Below are 22,980 nucleotides of genomic sequence, written 5' to 3' on the forward strand. Positions count from 1 at the left end.
CGATTAATATTTTAAATAACTGTAGCACAGTTATTAAAACTAAGAAATTAATATTGGTAAAATACTATTAACTGAACTACAGACTTAAGATTTTATCAGTTTTTCTACTCATGTTCTTTTTCAATTCCTGGATCCATTCCAGGATCTCACTTTGCATTTAGTTAACGAATCTCTTTCCATCTGTGACAGTTCCTCAGTCTTTCTTTTTCTTTCATAACCTTGACATTTTTGAAGCGTACTTGTCAAGTGTTTTGTAGGCTGTCCTTCAGTGTGAGCTAGTTTGATGTTTTCTTATATTAGATTGAGGTTATGACATTGTCAGAAAGAATACAACAGAGATGATGTGTCCTTTTCAGTGCATCATATTAAGGAATTGAAGATGTTGATATGTCTTATTGTTGGTAATATTAACCTTGATCACTTAATTAAGGTGTTATCTGCCAGATTTTTCCAAGTAAAGTTACTCTTTGTAATTTTTAAATATTTGGGGGAAATACAATAAGACTATACAAACATCCTGTTTCTCAAACTTTTGTCTCCTAGTTTAGCATTGGTGGGTCTTGCCTGGAGCAATTATTACTGTGGTGTTATCATGATTTAATATATCCTTATTCCTTCTACATTTATTTATTGGAATCTATCTGTAAGGAAGACCTGTCCCTTCTTCACCTTTTTAAAAAAAGATTTATTATTTTATTTATTTATTTATTTATTTTTGGCTGCTTTGGGTCTTCGTTGCTGCGCGGGGTTTCTCTAGTTGCAGGGGGCGGGGGGGCTACTCTTCTTTGTTGTAGTGTGTGGGCTTCTCATTGCTGTGGCTTCTTTTGTTGTGGAGCACGGGCTCTAGGCACCCGGGCTTCAGTAGCTGTGGCACATGGGCTCAGTAGCTGTGGCTCGCAGGTTCTAGAGCACAGGCTCAGTAGTTGTGGTGCACAGGCTTAGTTGCTCCACAGCATGTGGGATCTTCCCTGACCAGGGATCAAACCCATGTGCCCTGCATTGGCAGGCGGATTCTTAACCACTGCACCACCAGGGAAGTCCCCCTTCTTCACCTCTAAGTCATTTTTATTTATTTATTTGAGGATGATCTTGTGGATATTTATTGTATTTGGGGGTGTTATAATTTAATACTATTTTGAGTATTTTTAGCTGTTATAATTCCTGCTTTACAATGTTATTATTTTTGTTTAAACTGTTAGTTGTATTTTAAGAAAAATGCAAGAAGAAAAAAATAGTCTTTTATATTTTTCCACTTATTTATTATTTCTGATGCTTCACTTCTTTCTGTATATCTGGGTTTCCATCTTCAGCCTAAAGAACATCCTTAGTATTTCTTGTAGTGCAGGTCTTCTAGCAACAAATTATTTCATCTTTTGATTATCTAAAAATGCCTTTGTCTTACCTTCATTTTAAAAGGATATTTCACTGGATTTGAAATTCTAGCTTGATAGTTTTTTCCTTTCAGCATTTTAAAGATGTCATTCGTTGTTTTCTGGCCTCCATTGTATCTCAGAAGTCAGCTATAATTTGTATTATAGTTCCTATGTATGTAATATGTGCTTTTCCTCTAGCTTCTTTCAAGATATTCTATTTATTTATTTATTTTTTTATTGTCATTTTGACTATTACGTGCCTAGTTGTAATTTTCTTTGTATTTACGTGAGGTTTGTACTGAGGTTTGCTGCACTTTTCACATCTTATTATTTTTCATCAAATTTTAGAAAATTTCGTCCATGATTTCATATTTTTCCTGTCCCATTCTCACTTTCTTCTTCTGGGACTCCCATTACACATATTTTTGACTAGCTCATATTGTCCTGAAGTTTTCTAAGCTTCTATTTATTTTTTGTCAACCCTTTTTTCTCTGCTCTCCAGATTGGATAATTTTTGTTCTTTGCCTTCAATAATTTCACTGACTTTTCTGTCATTTCAATATTATTTTTCTGTCATCTACTATTAAACCTATCTAGTGAATTCTTAATTTTAGTTATTGAACTTTTCAGTTATAGAATTTCCATTTGGTTCTTTTTTTTTTTTTTTTACAATGTACATATTTCTCTGCTGGTATTCCCTATCAGTTCACTCATTTAAACCACCTTTTAAGCCTTTGAACATATTTGTAATATATGCTTTAAAGTCTTTCCTAAATAACATCTATAACAGACTTGGTTTTTTGTTTTTGTTTTTTGAATATTTTATTAGTTTCCTCCAGTTTAAACATTTTTTATTTTTATTTTTATTTATTTTATTTATTTATTGGCTGCGTTGGGGTCTTCATTGCTGCACATGGGCTTTCTCTAGTTGCTGCGAGCGGGGGCTTCTCTTCATTGTGGTGCGCAGGCTCCTCATTGTAGTGGCTTCTCTTGTTGTGGAGCACAGGCCCTAGGCACATGGGCTTCAATAGTTGCGGCACATGGGCTCAGTAGTTGTGGCTCATGGGCTCTAGAGCACAGGCTCAATAGTTGTGGGGCACAGGCTTAGTTGCTCCGTGGCATGTGGAATCTTCCCAGGGCAGGGCTCCAACCTGTGTCCCCTGCATTGGCAGGTGGATTCTTTACCACTGCACCACCTAGGAAGTCCCAGACTTGGTTTTTATTGATTGCTTTTCTGTGTGAGTTATATTTTCCTTTTTCTTTGCATGTCTAGAAAATGTTTTCTGTTGGGTAATGTGCTCATATTCTATATTCTGTTCTACCTCTGAAGAGTGTTGATTTTTGTTCTAGCAGGCAGTTCTAGCAAGCTAATCATCCTAACCTTGTGTAGGCTTGTTTTTAGACATTTTAAAGGGTAGATCTATAGAAAGCCAAGTCATTTTCAAACCCCTCTAACTTGATACCGCTCCACCTCCAAACTCTGTCTTCTCTGTGAATCTTGTTGAGACTTGGTTTTAGGTTTTTTTAGGGTGGATCAGGAGCAGAACTTCTCAAATGTGTTTCTTACTACTCAAATGTTACCTTTTTTGCCATCTCAACTGGACAGCATCAGTTTTGTCAAGTTCTCTCCATTCTGGCTGGGCCCGAAGGCCAACATTTCCCACCGTTGCTTCACCACTAATTTCTTGTTCCATTTTCAACTCCATTGCAACTTCTCTCTGGGAAATCTTATATAGTCTCACCTGTGCATGCATAGCTCAGCCCTTGGTCAGGGGCTCATGGGGAGCTTCCACACAGACTTTTGGTACCCACTTCTACATAGCTCCCTCCTCTCCAGTGCCCTGCCTTGCAGATTCCATGTACTTTCACAACCCTGAGCTCTATTCCCTGTCTCTTCAGCTTAATGGAACCACTGTGCTCTGCTTGGGCTCCAAGTCTGTCCTCCATGAGCAGGAAAATTTCCCTAGGCAGACATCGATGGCAATCATAGGGGTCTTCTTAAGAGCTTCCCTTCTCTCAAGGATCATAGTATTGTGCTGTTTATTGTCCAATGCCTGAAAACCATTGCTGAGTATATTTTATCTAGTTTTATAGTAGTTTTTGGTGGGAGGGCTTATTTGGTACCAGTTACTTCATCATTGCAAGAAGGAGAAGTCCCAATATATGGTTTTGATGTATATTCACATTGTCACAAGATTGAAATTTTTCTATCTACTTTTTCTTTAACAGTTGAAGAGCTATGTCAAGAGAGTTTAATATTGATGATTATATCATTCTTTCCCCCTTAGTGCCACCCCATCTCAGCAAAAGTTGCAAATGTAAACTCATTTTCAAAGGTCATGCTGGTTTATTTAGTAGTTCTTTCAGCAAGGACTTAACGGAATATAAACATTTTAAGTTTCTCATTCTTTAACAGTAGTTTGGTTCTCTTAAAAGGCCAGATCCAAAGTTAATTTTTTTCAGATCTTTGAAGATAGTGCTCAGTTATCCTCTGGCATCTAGCATTGTTGATGAGAAGTCTAACTCATGTTTCTTTTGGCTAATTTGATTCTCTTTTGTAGCACTTAGTGTTTTCTCTTTATCCTTGTTATTCTGAATTTCATTGTGATGTGTTTAGCTGTGTGACTCAGTCATTATTTATTCTGAATTTTTTTATTGGAGTGCTTTACAATGTCATGTTAGTTTCTGCTGTACAGTGAAGTGAATCAGCTATATGTATACATATACCCCCTCTTTCTTGGACCTCCCTTCCCACCCCATCCCAGCCCATCTAGGTCATCACAGAGCATGAAGCTGAACCCCCTGTGCTATACTGCAGGTTCCCATTAGCTATCTATTTTACACATGGTAGTGTTTTTATGTCAAACCTAACCTCCCAATTCATCCCACCCCATCCCCCCCATCCACATGTCTGTTCTCTATGTTTGCGTCTCTATTCCTGCCCTGGAAATAGGTTCATCTGTACCATTTTTCTAAATTCCACATATATGCATTAATATGCGATATTTGTTTTCCTCTTTCTGACTTTCTTCACTCTGTATGACAGACTCTAGGTCCATCCACACCTCTACAAATGACCCAATTTCGTTTCTTTTTATAGCTGAGTAATATTCCGTTATATATATGTACCACATTTTCTTTATCTATTCATCTGTTGTTGGGCATTTAGGTTGTTTCCATGTCCTGGCTATTGTAAATAGTGCTGCAGTGAACATTGGGGTACATGTGACTTTTTGAATTATGGTGTTCTCAGTGTATATGCTCAATAGTGGCATTAATTTTTTTAGTGTTTTTGTCTTTTAAAAGTCTATTCTTAATGTCTTTTATCCTTTCCCTCTTTTAATTGATATATAATTCACGTCATAAAATATACCATTTTAAAGTGTACAATTCAGTAGTTTTAAGTATATTCACAAAGTTGTATAACTATCATCACTATTCATAACATTACATTTTCATCACCCCCAAAAGAAACCCTGCACCCATTAGCAGTCACTCCCCTTACCCCTACCCCCTGTCCTTTAGCAAACACTAATCTACTTTCTGTCTTTATGGATTTGCCTATTATAGACATTTCACATAAACAAAATAATACAATATGTGGCCTTTTGTGTCTGGCTTCTTTCACTAAGCGTAATGTTTTCAAGATTCATTCATGCTAGTATGTAGCATGTAACAGTACCTCATTTCTTTCTGTGGCTGAATAATATTTTGTATTTTGTTAATCTGTTTGTCATTTGTTGGACGTTTGGGTTGTTCTCATTTTTCCTACTATGAATCATGCTTCTATGAACATTCAAGTACTACCTTTTCTTCCTTCCTTTTTTTTTTTAAATTTTTAAAAATTATTTATTTAGTTTGGCTGCATTGGGTCTTCTTGCTGCGTGTGGGCTTTCTCTAGTTGTGGCAAGTGGGGGCTGCTCTTCGTTGCAGTGCACACTTCTCATTGTGGTGGCTTCTCTTGTTGCAGAGCACAGGCTCTAGGTATGCACTCAGGCTTCAGTAGTTGTGGCTTGCGGGCTTAGTTGCTCCGTGCCATGTGGGATCTTTCTGGACCAGGGCTTGAACCTGTGTCCCCTGCACTGGCAGACGGATTCTTAACCTCTGCGCCACCAGGGAAGTCCTCTTTTTTTCTTTCTTTCTTCCTTTCTTTCTTTTATAGGTAAGAAATGGATTTATTTAGAGAGAAACATACTCCATAGACAGAGTGTGGGCCATCTTGGAAGGCGAGAGTGGCACCAGGGTATGGGGTTGTCAGTTTTTATAGGAGTGGATAATTTTATAAGCTAATGAATGGGAGGTACTCATTCTAGCTGTTGTGGGGAAGGGGTGGGGATTCCCAGAAATTGGGCCACTGCCCAATTACATTTTCTTTCTTTTTTAAAATAAATTTATTTATTTATTCATTGGCTGCGTTGGGTCTTTGTTGCTGCACATGGGCTTTCTCTAGTTGCGAGTGGGAGCTACTCTTCATTGTGGTGCGCGGCCTCCTCCTTCATTGTAGTGGCTTCTCTTGTTGTGGAGCACGGGCTTTAGGTGCGTGGGCTTCTATGGTTGCAGCACATGGGCTCAATAGTTGTGGCTCACGGACTCTAGAGCACAGGCTCAATAGTTGTGGCGCACGGGCTTAGTTGCTCCATGGCATGTGGAATCTTCCCAGAGCAGGGCTTGAACCTGTGTCTCCTTCATTGGTAGGCGGATTCTTAACCACTGCGGCACCTAGGAAGTCCACATTTTCTTTTAAATATGGTCTTTTACAGTGTCTAATCTACCATCCATAGGGTTTTCATTTCAAACACTACATCTTTAATTTCCAAGATTTCTAATAGGGTTTTGGCTGTTACTTTCCGTTCAATTGATGGCAGTGTATTCTTGTTTCATGGCTTCTTTTTATATTTGAGGGTATAAAATATAGAGCACTCATTCTTAAAGTTCCTTTCAGTTTGTTGTATTAACTCTATTTCCTCAGGTATATATTTTGTTGGTTAATATATATCATTTGTCATGGTATGGGTCTTCATTGATTGGTAATTTTTAGTTAAGAGCTAATTGTCCATGATCCTTTTGTCTTGAACACATCCTGCATTGACAGCCTTCCAATAGGAGGTTCTCTGGGTTGCTGAGCCCTAATCTGCAAGGCGTATATCTTGAATTAAACTTTGCTTGAGTGGCAAGATAAAATGCTCTTGTATCTTAATAGAATGTATAGTTCTGAGTGTCATCCATACTTATATTACATGGCTCTAAGGCCCTCATCCTGCATCACTGATGCTGCTACTAGCATCATTTGGCTTTTAACCAACCCTCAGCTAGGCAGGTGGCATACCTTTGGCTTTTGTTCATGTTTTGGTCCCTTGCTTATACCTCCTGTGTGTGGCCTCTGTGGCTCTTGCTTTTAAGCCTGTCGATGTTGTAATATTAGGCCATTTTTTTTTCCATTCCATGCCCCAAACATGGGGCATCTTTGGTCCTTACTTACCATTGCGGATTCTCTCTCTCTTTTTCCTTTCTGAAGATTAGGGAAGAATACCTCTCCATTTCTGGTCTATAAAGATTTCTCTTTTCTTTTTTTCTATGACTATGTTTTGTTTTACTTTGTCTTACTTTTCATTCATTCATCCATTCATTTATTTATTTGGCTGCACCGTGCAGCATGTGGGATCCTAGTTGCCCAACCAGGGATGGAACCTGCGCCCCCTCCATTGGAAGCATGGAGTCTCAACCACTGGACTGCCAGGGAAGTCCCTATGACTATGTTTTATTAAGATTTAAAAATACTTGTTTTATCATTTTATGTGTTTGAATGGGAAGATTAAATTTCAAAATATTCTTGACCTATCTTGATACAGAGGCTTTTTATTTAGGTCTATTATTTTACCTTTTCACATTTAACTCTAGGCAATCCATCTGGATTTTTTTTTTTTTTTTTTGGTATAGGGAGTGAGTTAATTGAAACTGATTTCCCCCCAAATAACTACTTATTTTTTTAAAATTTGTTATTAAGATTTCTAGAGAATTCTGTTATTGACAAACTTGGAATTCTCTACATGTTTTCCCCATTCTGCACTGCATTACTACTTTATAGGATTCAGGAACAATTTTTTCTTATTTCACAGAAAGGTAATTGAATCACAGAAAAAAGGGGTTCACCCTCGGTCAGAAAGTCAGTCAGTGATAAAACTGAAGATTGTTACAAGTGATCCTGATTTAGTGCCAATTTCATTAAACTTCAGTGTAGCATAACCTTGCTGCTGTATCATCTTGGGCTTTGTGACTGAATTATATTTGAAAAATAAACTAATGGTAAGAAAATTATTACCCGTTAAGATTGATAGCGAGAACTTGATCTTGGCAAAGTCCATATTTTTTGAGATGATTAAAGCTTTATTAGATATATGGTATGAATGCTTTAGGAGAAAGTTGTGCTATTATTTTAGGATGTATTTTATTCTTATTAAAATTTTAAAGTTGAATTCTTGTATAAAATCAACATTGCAAACCTCATTTATGAGGTATAGAACTTGCAGAGACTGATATATATATTTTTATCCATAATTAGTTCTCCATTATAATACTACTGTAGAGGGGGAATAAGAGATGACTTTTTATAAAATGGGAGATTTGGTTTTTTCCCTCTATAATATTAGTGCCAGTGTGCAGAATGAAAGAAAGATGGTGCATACTTTGAGGTTCTATTTGTTGATGATGATCAAGGACTCACTGATGCTTTGTGTAAAGAGTTCTTTTTTTTTTTTTTTTTTAATTTTATTTTATTGTCTGTGTTGGGTCTTTTTTGCTGTGTGCGGGCTTTCTTTAGTTGCGGTGAGTGGGTGCTACTCTTCGTTGTGGTGCGCTGGCTCCTCATTGCTGTGGCTTCTCTTGTTGCGGAGCACAGGCTCTAGGTGCGTGGGCTTCAGTAGTTGCAGTACATGGGCTCAGTAGTCGTGGCTCACGGGCTCTAGAGTGCAGGCTCAATAGTTGTGGCACACGGGCTTAGTTGCTCCGCGACATGTGGGATCTTCCTGGAGCAGGGATCGAACCCGTGTCCCCTGCATTGGCAGGCGGATTCTCAGCCACTGCGCCACCTAGGAAGCCCTGTGTAGAGAGTTCTGATTCAACATATATAAATATACCAAGTGGTTAATTGACAGTTAAATTAGCAAGAGTTTGCTTTTCTTTGTTAAAGACTACCTCTTAAAGGATGTACTATATTAGGTAAATGCCTGAGAGGGTCATTCTTGAATTTTTCTGCTTTAAGTTCTAAATTAGCTCACTTACTGGATTTGTATTATTAAATAATGAATTGATTTATTAAAAAATATAAGAATATCAGAGCTATCAACTCTGAAGATTTCTGGCATTGGATATGACCTTCTGGAAATTAAGTGAAAATACGAATTGAGTTAGCAAATTTTCAGTTTGTGTAAAATTGAAAACATGAGATTAAATGTCTTAAACCCCGTACAGTAATTCTAAATGTTCAAGCAGTTTGCTGATGCATAGCCATTTCCAGTCATGTTTAAGATTTTGCAGGTAATCTTTTTAACAGGGAAGAGCCTTCTTGGCCCATCAGTTTCATAAACAACTCCAGAAACCCTGGTGCTTGTCCAAACTGCTTGTTCCATTTTGTCGCCATTTCTTCTCACACAGAAATACAATCTGTACTGCCTGGATTCTCTGCAAAGCTGAATTGGACTTCAGAGGAAGCCAGCTATTCTCAGGACACATCAGGGGTAACACCCTTCCAGATGATTTTTGAGGCAAGTTTTGCTGTGGTTCTAGAAATTTAATGATGTTTTGATTCTAATTTTTCTACAAATGTAATATCAGGAAAGAAAAGCCTGGGTTCGGACTTCCTAGGTGGCGCAGTGGTAAAGAATCCACCTGCCAATGCAGGGGACACGGGTTCGAGCCCTGCCCTGGGAAGATTCCACATGCCACGGAGCAACTAAGCCCGTGCGCCACAACTGTTGAGCCTGTGCTCTAGAGCCCGTGAGCCACAACTACTGAGCCCATGTGCCGCAACTGTTGAAGCCCGTGCGCCTAGGGCCTGTGCTCCACAACAAGAGAACCATTACAATGAGGAGCCTGCACACCACAATGAAGAGTAGCCCCTGCTCACAGCAACTAGAGAAAGCCCGTGTGCAGCAATGAAGACCCAGCACAGCCAATAAATAAAATAAATAAATAAATAAATAAATAAATTTATAAAAAAAAAAAAAAAGAAAAGCCCGGGTTCATCATAGTTCAAATTTGAAATGAAATAAGGCACTGGTTCCCAAACTTCCTTGCGCAGATTTTAAATCACCTGGGAGCTTTCAAAATAGTGATGTTTGTGTCCCACTGTAAGAGACTGTGATTTAATTGGTCTAGGGTGTTGGGTTAGGCTACTTGGGCTGCTCAAAAAAACAAAAAACAAAAAACCACAGATTGGGTGGCTTGAACAACAGAAGCTTATTTTCTCAGACTTCTGGAGGCTAGAAGTCCAACATCAAGATATCTTGTCACTGTTTGCTCACATGACCTTTCCTCTGTACATATGTGGAGAGAGAGCTTTCTGGTGTCTCTTCCTCTTCTTACAAGGACACCAGTCCTGTCAGATTAGAGCCCCACCTTTATGACCGCATTTAACCTTAATGACATCCTTAAGGTCCTGTCTCCAAATATAGTCACATGGGGGCTAGGGCTGCGACAGATGAACTTTGGGGGACACAATCCAGTCCATAAGAGGTGTGGCCTGGGCTTTGGAATATTTTGAAAATCCCAGATGATTCCTAATGTGCAGGTAAATTTGAGAACCACTGAAATAAACCTTTATTTGAATTTGGATCTCCTGAAATAGAAAATAAAAATGGATTCCCAGTGCAGATCCTATTTAGATATATTTTTATTAGGTTGATTTAAAGATCTTTATTGATTTATTTGTAGCCCAGATTTATGAGAGTGACAATTGCGTTCTCCATTCCCTTTAAAAATTCTCTGATCCCCTATCTTTCCTTCCTTTGAACTGGTGGAGACAAAGAATTAGAGTACTTTAAACATTCTCCCAAAAAGCACTTGGGAGGCCTTTCTCTATGTTGGAACGATTATGTCCTTCCAAAAGGAAATGAGTCTGGTATCAGGACAACAGATATCCCTGGCTGTGCCATATCTTGTTTGGGGGAACAAAGGGTAAACAATCTGGAGCAGTTAATGGTTAGTCAGCTCTGAAACTATTAATGTCAAGCAGCAATAAAAAAGCTGATTCCAGTGAACCAAGGAAAGCAGTTCCAAAAAAGGAAATCATGTGTTTTAGCCAGTCTGAACAATGGTAATACTTAACCTAACATATATATTATTTAAGCCTCCTGACAACTCTGTGAAATGGATAGGACAAGGATTATCGTCACCTCATTTTACAGATACAAGATGCCTTAGAGGACTGGGATGGGGAGGGTGGGGGGAACTCGAGGGAGGGTGGGGGAGGGAGTTGAGGGAGGGAGGGAATATGGGGATATGTGTATAAAAACAGATGATTGAACTTGGTGTACCCCCCAAAAAAATAAAAAAATAAAAAAAAGAAATATTTACCATACCTTATGTGAAAAGAAAAAAAAAAGAAAACCGAAATTCAGAGAATTTGACTGACTTTCCCAAGGTCATACCAAAGTTAAGGACAGAATTAGAATCCAAACCAAAGTCTTACTCATATTGATCAGTGCTGTTTCAATACTCATTCATTCACTCAGAAACCTGTGTTTGGGGCTTCCTAGGTGGCGCAGTGGTTAAGAATCCGCCTGCCAATGCAGAGGTCACGGGTTCGATCCCAGCTCCAGGAAGATCCCACATGCCACGGAGCAACTAAGCCCGTGTGCCAAAAAAAAAAAAAAAAGAAACCTGTGTTTGTTCACGACAGCTTTACTGTACTAGACAGAGTCCCAAGACATGTTACTTGATCCTAAGGAGCTTGGAATCTAAAGGAAAAGATAGATAAGTAAACAAATAATTACAATGCAGTGTAACATGTATTTGATATAGGTAAGCACTGATACTGTGGTAGCCTACAGGAAGGGTACCTAACCCAATGGGAAGTTGTCAAGGTCTAGAGGTCTTTGATGAGACTGAAAAACAGATTTTCTGGGTATAAGAAATTCAGAGACTTGAAAGAATAAAAAGTTATCATCAGAGTGATAATTTCTTTCTTTTTTTGTTTTATCTTTTGTTTTTCTTTATTGCAAAAGCAGTGTTTCTCTCAGGAAAATCAAAGTGTGTATTTAGAGGACAGATAATTTGACTTAAGGTAGCCACTATTAACATATTGGTGCATATCTTTTCACATAAGCATGGGACATTTCAGTTTAAGGTTTCCAGACTGGTACAGTTCCAGTATATGGCCGTGGAAATGAGTGGGGGTCAAGGTTGTTGGAGTTGAGGAGGTCACAGAATTGTGAGGCAAAGTTGTTGCTTAGACTGGTCATCTACTTGGGTGTGAAGTCAGCCAAGATGATGGCAGGACTTAGAGTACAGAGGAAAACTGTGAGCTTAGTGCCCAGTAATCAGTTGGGGATAGGTGGGGAGAGGTAAGAGTAGTATAACCTCAGAGGAACAAGGATTTCCTGAAAGCATTTGTTCTATTACATCTCATTGTCTCTGATACTGTGCAGCTGTTTAAAAGATATTTGAAGAGATTGCAAAGAGAAAAAGGGGAAGTTGTGAAAGATTTTATCATATACATATACCTCAAATGGGGAGGAGGATCAAGTAGCAAGGTTTATAGCAGAGGCTAATGAATGGATACATCCATGAAAAAGTGGTCATAAATGATCCACTGCTTTGGGCATGTGAGGAGAACTAATTCCAGGGAAAACTGAGGAAAACTTCATTTAAGAGAGATGCTGGGGGGCTTCCTAGGTGGCGCAGTGGTTAAGAATCCACCTGCCAATGCAGGGGACACGGGTTCGATCCCTGCTCCAGGAAGATCCCACATGCCGTGGAGCAGCTAAGCCCGTGCGCCACAACTATTGAGCCTACGCTTTAGAGCCCGTGAGCCACAACTATTGAGCCCATGTGCTGCAACTACTGAAGCCCACGCGCCTAGAGCCTGAACTCCGCAACAAGAGAAGCCATGGCAATGAGGAGCCCGCACACCACAACAAAGAGTAGCTGCCACTCACTGCAACTAAAGAAAGCCCACGCACAGCAAAAAAAAAAGACCCAACACAGCCAATAAAATAATTATAAAAAATGTATATTAAAAAAAAACACAACAGTTAAAAAAAAGAGATATGCTGGGTTTTGTGTTTATGCTCAGTCAGTCCTGCATCTTGGAGTCCATTAGGCTGGGTAACATGTCCTTCCAAAAACAATTTGATTTTGCAAGATCTTCTTGACAGATTTTTCCATTTTTGTATTTATTTTTGCCTTGATATGAAATGATAAAATGGGTAGAGATACACATATTTACATACAAGCATATCTATCTCTGTATTTCTCTATTTCTCTGTCATCTATCTACTTACCTATTTAAGCAAAGAAAGAGACAGACACACTCACTTTCTTTTAGAAAGTCATGTAGAGCCCATAACCACATAAGTTCATGTTTGAAAATATAAAATAGCTCTCATATTCTATCATATGATTAGACTTGTATTTAAAGGTAAAGTCTGAAACATATGATTCAATAGTAGTTTCTGCTGCCTAAGATTGGCAACATATATTTTTTCCTAACAACATGTAAGTAAATTCACTGCTTGAAGGTATGTCAGGCCTGGGGTACTGAGTTTCTAACACCCAAGTGTAAAAGGCTGTAAAAGACTATATAGTGTCTTTCTTTCTTCCTCCCTCCCTCCCTCCCTTCCTTCCTTTCTCTCTCTCTCTTTCTTTCTTTCTTTCCTTTCTTTCTTTTCTTTCTTTCTTTCTTCCTTTTTTTTCCTCTCCTCTTCTCCCCTTCCCTCCCCTCCTCTCCCCTCTCTCAGTAATTAATGAGTAGATCTCAAAAGGAGCTATTTGCTTTGTGTTAACTGTCCTCCACTGACCTGACATTATGTCCCTTCATCCTCTCAGTCTGGATTAGTTGCCAATCGTTCTTGTGTATTTCTTTAGCATCTCATATATTTAAATCATAAAACTTCTTCATATTGTCATGTAAATTATTTATTGTGTCTTTCTCTTCTACTTAAGTGTAAACTCTTCAAATTCAGAGATTGTTTTATTTATCTCTGTAGCCTAGGTACATAATAAGCGACATTAAGTGTTTTATCAATGAATAAACACATATACATATTCAGTAGTCATGTGTAAGCATTGCCCACCAGCCTCCATAAGAAGTAATGATAGATTACATAATATCTGATTTAGATAGCTAGACGTACAGAAAATAAACATCCTTGGAGAGGCAGCATTGCAGAGTGAAATGTGGGCTCTGGAGTTAGTCAGATCTTGGTTTGGATCCCAGTTCTGCCACTTAACTATGTGTGACCTTGGACAAATTAATTAGCTTATTTAGTCTTGTTATCCTCACCCATAAAATGGGGTATCTTCTACTTTGCTTGTGTAGAGGAGACTGCTTGGCATGTCGCAGGTGTTCAGTAAATGGTGGTTCCCATCATTATTAATTGTAGACCCTCTCTGGTAGCTGCTCAGGGAAATTTCACTTACTTGGTTGCCTTACTGCTAGATATAATTAAGCCCTTTCTATGATATACCCTATAATCACTAAGGTTACAGAAATTTGAAACTGTTCCAGGAAGTTGTTTTGGAAGTGTTAAGTACAGAAAATGCTTTAAAGAGACCAGTGATTTTCTACTATTTGAACACTTTGTAATAAAAAATTTTAAAAGAAGGATGTGACTATGGTATGCATGCTGCAGATACTGTTTAATTACTGCAATTTACATGTGTGAATAATCCTAGATTTGTTTCCAGAATTTTCTAAAATCCCTATCCATTTTTCTAATACTTTCAAATATTTTTATAATAGTTTTTCTGATTATCTCCACCCATCGCACAGTTCTTGATCTCTTTTTCAGTGTACGTATAAAAAGTATTATAATATTCTTCTTTATTAGATATTTACATGTTTCTTCTTTATTGTATTATACATATTGTGAGATTTGGGGTCTGGGACCTTTTTCTTCTTTAATATGCACCTAGTACCTGACTCTGAATTTTCTGAGCCACTCATAAGAACTTACTGATTTTTTTTTTTAATTGATTGGCTGTATTGGGTCTTTGTTGCTACACGCAGGGCTTCTCTAGTTGAGGTGAGCGGGGGCTGCTCTTCATTGCAGTGTGCAGGCTTCTTATTGTGGTGGCTTTTCTTGTTGCAGAGTGCAGACTCTAGGCACTCAGGCTTCAGTAGTTGTGGCACGTGGGCTCAGTAGTTGTGGTGCTCTGGCTTAGTTGCTCCGCGCCATGTGGGATCTTTCTGGACTAGGGCTTGAACCCGTGTCCCCTGCATTGGCAGGTGGATTCTTAACCACTGCGCCACCAGAGAAGTCCCTGACTGATTTCTGACTCTGTTTCTTCTTCATTGACTTCTCCATTTTTTAGGAGACGCCTTTTAACTTCGGTTTTAGGGACACCATAGTAAATATAGTATAAGAAAGTGGTTAATACTAAAGCTTTGGAGCCAGATCAGCCACACCTTGGCAAAGTTGCTTAACCTCTTTGAAACTCATTTTTTTTTAACCCATAAAATGTAGGTTATATGTACCTAATCTGGTTTCTGTGAGAGGTAAATGAGTCAATATAAGTAAAATATTTTAGTACCATGCCTGAAATAGAGAAAGCCCTCACTAAGTGATAAATCTTATTATATTTGTATGGATTTATCAGGGTACATTGGAAAGAGCATGAACAATTGTTGTCAGATAGACTTAGGGTCAATTTATGGCTCTGTCACTGAACATCTTAGGCAAGTTGTATAAGTGCTCTGAGCCTCATTTTTTTTTTTTTGGCCCCACCCCAGCTCAGAGTCCTAACCACTAGACTGCCAGGGAATTCTGAGCCTCATTTTTTTTAATCTATAAAGAGGGAATTGTAATACCTGACTCCAGGATTGTTGTGATGTAATGTAAATATAGCACCTACACATTGTTTGCCATACAGTAGGCATTCGCCAAGGGGTATCTATTATTGTTAGGTATAACATATATTTTCAGATTATTATTTGATCCTTAAAACAGTTAAGTGAGGTTAAAAGGGTAAATTTTAGGCCTATTTTGCAGATTAGGAAGAAAGGTCCAAAGCAGTTAAGTGATTTTTCTTTCATGATTACTGAAGTAATTTTTATAGAGCCAGTATTAGAACATAGGTCTTCTGACTTTTGAGCTTTCTGCTTTACAGCTTTTGCTTAAAAATCAATGTTTGGATGAACGGATTAAGGTTTAAAAATAGGTTCTTTTTACTGTCTGCTCCTTTGATTGCACTCAGATTCTTAATACAGATTGACCGACGTCAGGATAGTAGAGTTAAGATGGAGTTAACTCTTCTCAGCTCCAATCTAAATTACTTTTAAATTTGTTCCAAAAGGTAGTTTTGAGATTGTCGGTTTTACTCTGATGTTTGTTCACATGTCTCCTGAAGTTCCGTGAAATAGGTACTTTAGCCCAAGAGGTGATGGCTATTAGATTACCTTTGGTATTCATTTCTCAGACCCAAAGATGTTTCCCCTTGAATGTCTGAAAAGTTTTCTGAGGTGTAGTTACTTTTATAAGAAGAAATGCCATAATTTAATTAATTTGTGCTCTTGGGTTTCGGTATGTGAGGTGGATACTTTTGTTATGTTGTTATAGGTTGATGAAAAGCCCAGAACTTTGATGACAGATAGTCTGGTTATAAAGACTTTTTTACGCAAAATCGTTGCTGTGCTCCCCAAGGTAAGCTCTTTTTCAGCACAATAATGATTCTCTTGTTGAAGTCATATGTTTTTAAAAGACCTCTACTCTGTAGGGCATGGATGGATCTGATAGGTTCTCTTTCTTTTAATGGCAATGATTAAAAGTTTTACTATTGAATTGGTTTGGTTCCTATATCCCTAAAGCAGGCTTGATGTTGGTCATGTGACATAGTTGAGAGCCCTTGGATATAGAGAGAACTTTCTTTTGGGTTCTTATTTCACCACCTTAATGTTTTATTGTATCACTTTGGATACCTCGTGTCCCTCCTCCGTGCTTCATTTTTCTTTTAAACCTGGGTGATAAACTTTGCTGATTATCTCCTTCTTTTCTAAAGTGACTGTAAGAGCAAATAAGGAAATTTTGATAAAATACTTTGAACTCTGGAGAGCTAAAGTTTTTTATTATTATCTGTAGTTAGATATGTTCATAAAGTTACACAGAATTAAGTATGCTATGTAACTTCCGCTTTTTTTCCTGCAAGTTTCCTACATTTTCTATCTTAAGCAGAATTCAGTACATGTTATTAGCCAGTCACTATTCTAAGTGCTCTGCATGTACTCATTCAACCCCCCCAACATGCCCTGTGAAGTAGGTTTTACCATCATCATCCCCATTTTATAGCCAAGGGGACTATGGTACAGAGGTTAAACAACTTGCAGAGCCACAATTTGAAATAAGGCAGTCTGGCTCTAGAGTCTCTTATTACCCATTGTATTTACAGAAAGAAAAATATAAATTGAAGGTATAAAATAATTAGAACAGTAAAGTAAATTGGAGGGAGGACATAAGAGTCAGATGGGGATAGGGGAAGAAAAAACAAAGAAAAAAGCATGGAATATTGAAAACAATATATGAAAACATACATGAAAACAATAGAAACAGTAGAAAAAGTGATAGTTCCTTTAAGAAGGGGAGAAGAGATACATTAGGAGAACAGCAAAGGACAAAAGCTGGTATTTGCTCATAATTTGTAACTACTTGGAATTGTAATGTAGAATTCAGTGTATTTAAGGTACAGAATTTGCACACAGACAAGTGTTAAGTATGCTTAGGGAAAGTGCAGTGGGATAAAAAAGATAACATAAAGAATATCTTCTTTAGAAATTTTGTGTGGAAGTTTTTCATCCCTATTCTGGTTCATGTTAAATCTCATACCCCATTTATTTTGCAGATTAGATTTAATTTCAGTGTAAATGTGAATGGAATCCTCTCCGTGGCGATCTTTGGGTAAGTCCTTAATCCATGGCTTAAGTTTATGCAGTGGCTCTACAATTTTTCTCAGTCGTTATTGTCTGATTTCCAGTGGGTTCACAGTTTGATTTCTTGACTCGAAGTCACTTTGAAACTAATTTTCTGAGACCCTCCCCCAACATTTTCTTATTCTAGGTTAGCTTTTAATGAGTAAGTAGATGAAACCTTTCATGCCTTTCCCTTTCATTAGAATGAGTAAACTTAAAAATAGCCATTTCCCCTTGGTTAATTGGTTATTAAATTTCAGTAGTCTCTGGGGTTGGTACTCATGGGCCAAAATTGGTATCAGGCAGAGATTGGTTTTAGAATCTTTGAGATATGGCTTAGCTTTTCTTTGCTTTGCAGGGCAGAGAATGAACCTACTTTGAACCTGTCGAATGGAATTGCTCTTGTCGTAAACTATCAGCATTATGTGAGGTGAAGGGGAAAGCATTGTTGTCCCTTTCCATGTTTTACTCTCTTATTATGAGTATGAATGTGGGCAGAAATTGAAAATGGTCTCAGATGTCAATTCTTAGTGCCAAGTGTCAAATTCTCTGTAAGAAAAGTGAAAGTAGAATTTTTAAGCTATATATTAAAAACTATTATTATTTCTGGCTCCTTGAATATATTCTAATTGACCTGAGGACATACATGTTCCTTCTCCTCTCCATGCCTTAATCTCATCTGTAAATGAAACAAAACAAACCCTGCTAATTCCAATCCCATTTGGACATGAGAAGAATGACTTTAAAAGATTACTTGAACTCTTGGCTAAAGAGATACTGTGACTACAAAGGAATTCTTTGTATATTATTGTTTGTGTATTAGCATTTTGCATAGGTTTAGAAATCATCTTTCTTCCCACCTCCACCTCTTTCAGACTACAAAGAAATCCATGAAGGAGGTGGAAAGTAAATGGAATAGAATCCTGTGCTTTACCTTCCTATGCTGTCCAATTACCACAGAATCCAAAGTGAACATGAATTATAGGAAGAAAAAGCCTAACTTATGTTTAAGTCCAACTAATTTATTCTTTATTCAATAGTTTCTACCTCCACTTATATGCCCTGAATCAACACTGGTAGTCATAGGATTTTAAGGCTTAAAGAGACTGCCTGTGGTTTTCCAGTCTGTGTTCTTACTCTTGCCCAAAAGTGCCTCTCAGATTAGAATATGTTTTATTTTTTAATATCTGCAGGAAACAAAACCCCACCCCATATCTTTCTTTAGTGGTCTTCTAGCATCATACAATCCCTACAGGTAGACAGCTTGCTATCATAGATTTACTGAAAGAGTTTAAGCCTCTAAGCCAATGTTTATGGATATATTTCCCTGGGTGACCTGATTAGTTTAGAGAAGAGGGGAAAGGTTCATTAATATTTCTTTTCTGTTTGGAAAAGAGCTGTTGGAAAGTAAGCAAATACCAAATTTCACTAGATTCTTTCTAGGAGAGAAAGATGTCCCAATTTTTTCTCATTACTCCTATCAAATAGTAACCTCAGACTTCTTCAGGGGAAGGTGTAGCATGTGTAAAAGCAGAAATCTAAATATCATGAGGCCAGTTTTAGGCCATTTGTGATTCAGGGATCCCTGACCCCCAACCCCCTCCATGCTGATCTTTGAATGATCTTGGAAACTTCTGCTCAGAACCATAGAGTAATTTTAGTAGAGGGAATATACTTCTGAGAATATAAAGCTGCCATTGGTGGCAGCAACAACAGGAGACATGCTGCAATTTCTGAAATGCCAATTTGTCTGCTTTTTCCATTGCCTGTGATTCACTGAGTGGGACACAAGTTACTTCTTCCAACAAGATGTATATAGTGGATTATATGGTTATGCATATGCTATAGGTTATAAGAAGAATCTTGAATTCCCTTTAAAATAATTTCTTAAGAGGGAAAAAAGCTAAATTTGTCTTACCTGTTTTTTGGCAGTACACCAAAATCCGGTACAACCGAATTACTCTGCGGCAGAATCCATCCTGTGCTGGGACCTCCAGTAGCGCTCTTCATCCCTGATGAGGTGGCTGGCATGGGCTTGTTGGGAGAGCTGATACTAACTCCAGCTGCTGCTCTGTGTCCTTGCCCAAAGGTCTTTTCCAACCAGCTGAATAGGATTTCATCAGTTTCCATATCCTTTTGATGACAGAGTCCATCAAAGTTTTCAAATTCATTGTCTTTGAAAATGGATTTTTGTATTTCAATTCTAGAAAAGCCTCTAGCATAGAAACTCTTATCTAGAAGCTGGTACAATTTGTATAAAAACAAAAAATCCAATATGAAAGCTAGGCTTGAGAATTTTTCCAAGAAACTGAAAACTATAGAATATGACACGTGCCACACTGTTTTCATATAATCCGGTACGACTGAAGCATGGAATGAATGGTGCAACAGGGAGAGATGAGGCCGGAAAAGTAGTTTGGAGTTCAATATGGTGGTTCTAGAGTGCCACACTAAGGTGTGTGAACTTTATTCTGTGTGTAATGGGAAACCATTGAATGTTTTAGGAATCCTAGCAGCCTTGTACAGAATGGGTGGGAGAGAGAAGTCAGTAATCACTAAGTAGATAAGTTTAAGTGAACTGGGCAAGAGACATTAAGTGAATGAATTAAAAGTGTGATGAGCATGGTAAAGAGAGATTTTTCACTGGAAGGAATCAACATGATGAGGTAACCAGTTCATTGTTAGCCTAGGGAGAGATTAGGGGCAGGGACTGGCTAAAGTTGATGTCAAGAACCCTATATCGATGGGGATATGTGTATAAATACAGCTGATTCACTTTAGTGTACCTCATAAGCTGGTACAAGAGTGCAAAGTAATTATATTCCAATAAAGAGCTTAAAAAAAAGAACCCTATAGAGTCAGAAAATAGAGGGGGAATGATTCTTTTGGGGGGGTGATAAAAATGTCCTAAAACCGATGGTGGTGACGGTTGCACAACTTTTTGAATATACTAAAACCAGTTTAATTGTACATTTTATTTTTTTAAACCCTTTATTGGAATATATTTGCTTTACACTCTTGTACCAGTTTTTGAGGTACACCAAAGTGAATCAGCTGTATTTATACATATATCCCCATATCCCCTCCCTCCCGCGACTCCCTCCCTCCTCCCTGTCCTGACCCTCTAAGGCATCTCCCATCATCAAGTTGATCTCCTTTTGTTATACAGCAACTTCCCACTAGCTATCTATTTTACAGTTGGTAGTGTAAATATGTCTATGCTACTCTCTCACTTCGTCCTAGTTTCCCCTTTGCCCTTCACCCCAGCCCCGTGTTCTCAAGGCCATTCTCTACTTCTGTATCTCCACTCTTGCCTGTCACTGGGTTCATCAGTACCATTTCTTCAGATTCCATATATATGTGTTAGTGTACAGTATTTGTTTTCTCTTTCTGGCTTACTTCACTCTGTATGACAGACTCTAGGTCTCTCCATCTCATGACATATAGGTCAATTTCATTCCTTTTTATGGCTGAGTAATATTCCATTGTATATATGTGCCACATCTTCTTTATCCATTCATCTGTTGATGGGCATTTAGGTTGTTTCCATGTCCTGGCTATTTTAAATAGTGCTTCAATGAACATTATGCTACATGTTCCTTTTGGGATTATGGTTTTCTTTGGGTATATGCCCAGTAGTGGGATTACTGGGTCATATGGTAGTTCTATTTGTAGTTTTTTCAGGAACCTCCAAACTGTTTTCCATAGTGGCTGTACCAGCTTACATTCCCACCAACAGTGCAGGAGAGTTCCCTTTTTCCACACCCTCTCCAACATTTATTGCTTCTAGAATTTTGATGATGGCCATTCTGACTGGTGTGAGGTGATGCCTTGTTGTGGCTTTGACTTGCATTTCTCTAATAATTAGTGATATTGAGCATCTTTTCATGTGTGTGTTGGCCATCTGTATGTCTTCTTTGGAGAAATGCCTATTTAGGTCTTCCGCCCATTTGTGGATTGTGTTATTTGCTTTTTTGGTATTAAGCTGCATGAGCTGCTTGTATATTTTGGAGGTTAATCCTTTGTCCGTTGCTTCATTGGCAAGTATTTTCTCCCATTCTGAGGGTTGTCTTCTTGTCTTGTTTATGGTTTCTTTCGCTATGCAAAAGCTTTTAAGTTTCATGAGGTCCCATTTGTTTATTCTTGATTTTATTTCCATGATTCTAGGAGGTGGGTCAAAAAGGATCTTGCTTTGATGGATGTCATAGTGTTCTGCCTATGTTTTCCTCTAGGAGTTTTATAGTGTCTGGCCTTACGTGTAGGTCTTTAATCCATTTTGAGTTTATTTTTGTGTATGGTGTTAGGAAGTGTTCTAATTTCATTCTTTTACATGTTGCTGTCCAATTTTCCCAGCACCACTTATTGAAGAGGCTGTCTTTTTTCCATTGTATTTTCTTACTTCCTTTGTCAAAGATAAGCTGCCCATGTGTGCCTGGGTTTATCTCTGAGTTCTCTATTCTGTTCCATTGATCTTCCTTTCTATTTTTGTGCCAGTACCATACTGTCTTGATCACTGTGGCCTTATAGTATAGTTTGAAGTCAGGAAGCCTAATTCCACCAACTCCGTCTTTCCTTCTCAAGATTGCTTTGGCTATTTGGGGTCTTTTGTGTTTCCATACAAATTGTAAGATTTCTTGTTCTAGTTCTGTGAAAAATGCCATTGGTAATTTGATAGGGATTGCGTTGAATCTGTAAATTGCTCTGGGTAAAATAGTCATTTTCGCAATATTGATTCTTCCAATCCAAGAACATGGTATGTCCCTCCATCTGTTTGTATCGTCTTTGATTTCTTTCATCAGTGTCTTACAGTTTTCTGCATACAGGTCTTTTGCCTCCTTAGGCAGATTTATTCCTAGGTATTTTATTCTTTTTGTTGCAATGGTAAATGGAAGAGTTTCCTTAATTTCTCTTTCTGTTCTTTCATTGTTAGTGTATAGGAATGCAAGAGATTTCTGTGTGTTAATTTTGTATCCTGCTACTTTACTAAATTCATCGATTAGTGCTAGCAGTTTTCTGGTAGAGTCTTTAGGGTTTTCTATGTATAATCTCATGTCATCTGCAACGAGTGACAATTTTACTTCTTCTTTTCCAATTTGGATTCCTTTTTTGTGTGTGTGTGTGTGTGTGTTTGTTTTTTTATTTTATTTTATTTTATTTATTATTTTTGGGGGGGTACACCAAGTTCAATCATCTGTTTTTATACACATATCCCCGTATTCCCTCCCTCTCTTGACTCCCCCCCACCCTCCCTCGAGTCCCCCCCACCCTCCCCGTCCCAGTCCTCTAAGGCATCTTCCATCCTCGAGTTGAACTCCCTTTGTTATACAACAAATTCCCACTGGCTATCTACTTTACAGTTGGTAGTATATATATGTCTGTGCTACTCTCTCGCTTCGTCTCAGCTTCCCCTTCACCCCCCGCTCCCTCCCAAACCTCGAGTTCTCCAGTCCATTCTCTGCACCTGCGTCCTTGTTCTTGTCACTGAGTTCA

General features: G+C 38.1%; 1 protein-coding gene across 13 annotated transcripts in view; it reads left to right on the forward strand.

The window, feature by feature from the left end:
* The window catches only part of TOP6BL (TOP6B like initiator of meiotic double strand breaks), a 94,836-nt gene that overhangs the window by 32,185 nt on the left and 39,671 nt on the right, over positions 1-22,980 (forward strand). For 11 of the 13 annotated variants that reach the window (XM_057725562.1, XM_057725551.1, XM_057725559.1 and 8 more), the window contains 5 exons: positions 9,024-9,133; positions 16,148-16,231; positions 17,424-17,479; positions 17,849-17,920; positions 19,423-19,617. In XM_057725562.1, the coding sequence (XP_057581545.1) occupies positions 9,024-9,133; positions 16,148-16,231; positions 17,424-17,479; positions 17,849-17,920; positions 19,423-19,617 (517 nt within the window). The remainder of the gene's footprint in view (positions 1-9,023; positions 9,134-16,147; positions 16,232-17,423; positions 17,480-17,848; positions 17,921-19,422; positions 19,618-22,980) is intronic. The other 2 variants (XM_057725553.1, XM_057725555.1) reach the window with 2 other exon arrangements.

Source organism: Hippopotamus amphibius, chromosome 3, assembly GCF_030028045.1.
Source record: "Hippopotamus amphibius kiboko isolate mHipAmp2 chromosome 3, mHipAmp2.hap2, whole genome shotgun sequence".
Lineage (NCBI taxonomy): Eukaryota > Metazoa > Chordata > Mammalia > Artiodactyla > Hippopotamidae > Hippopotamus > Hippopotamus amphibius.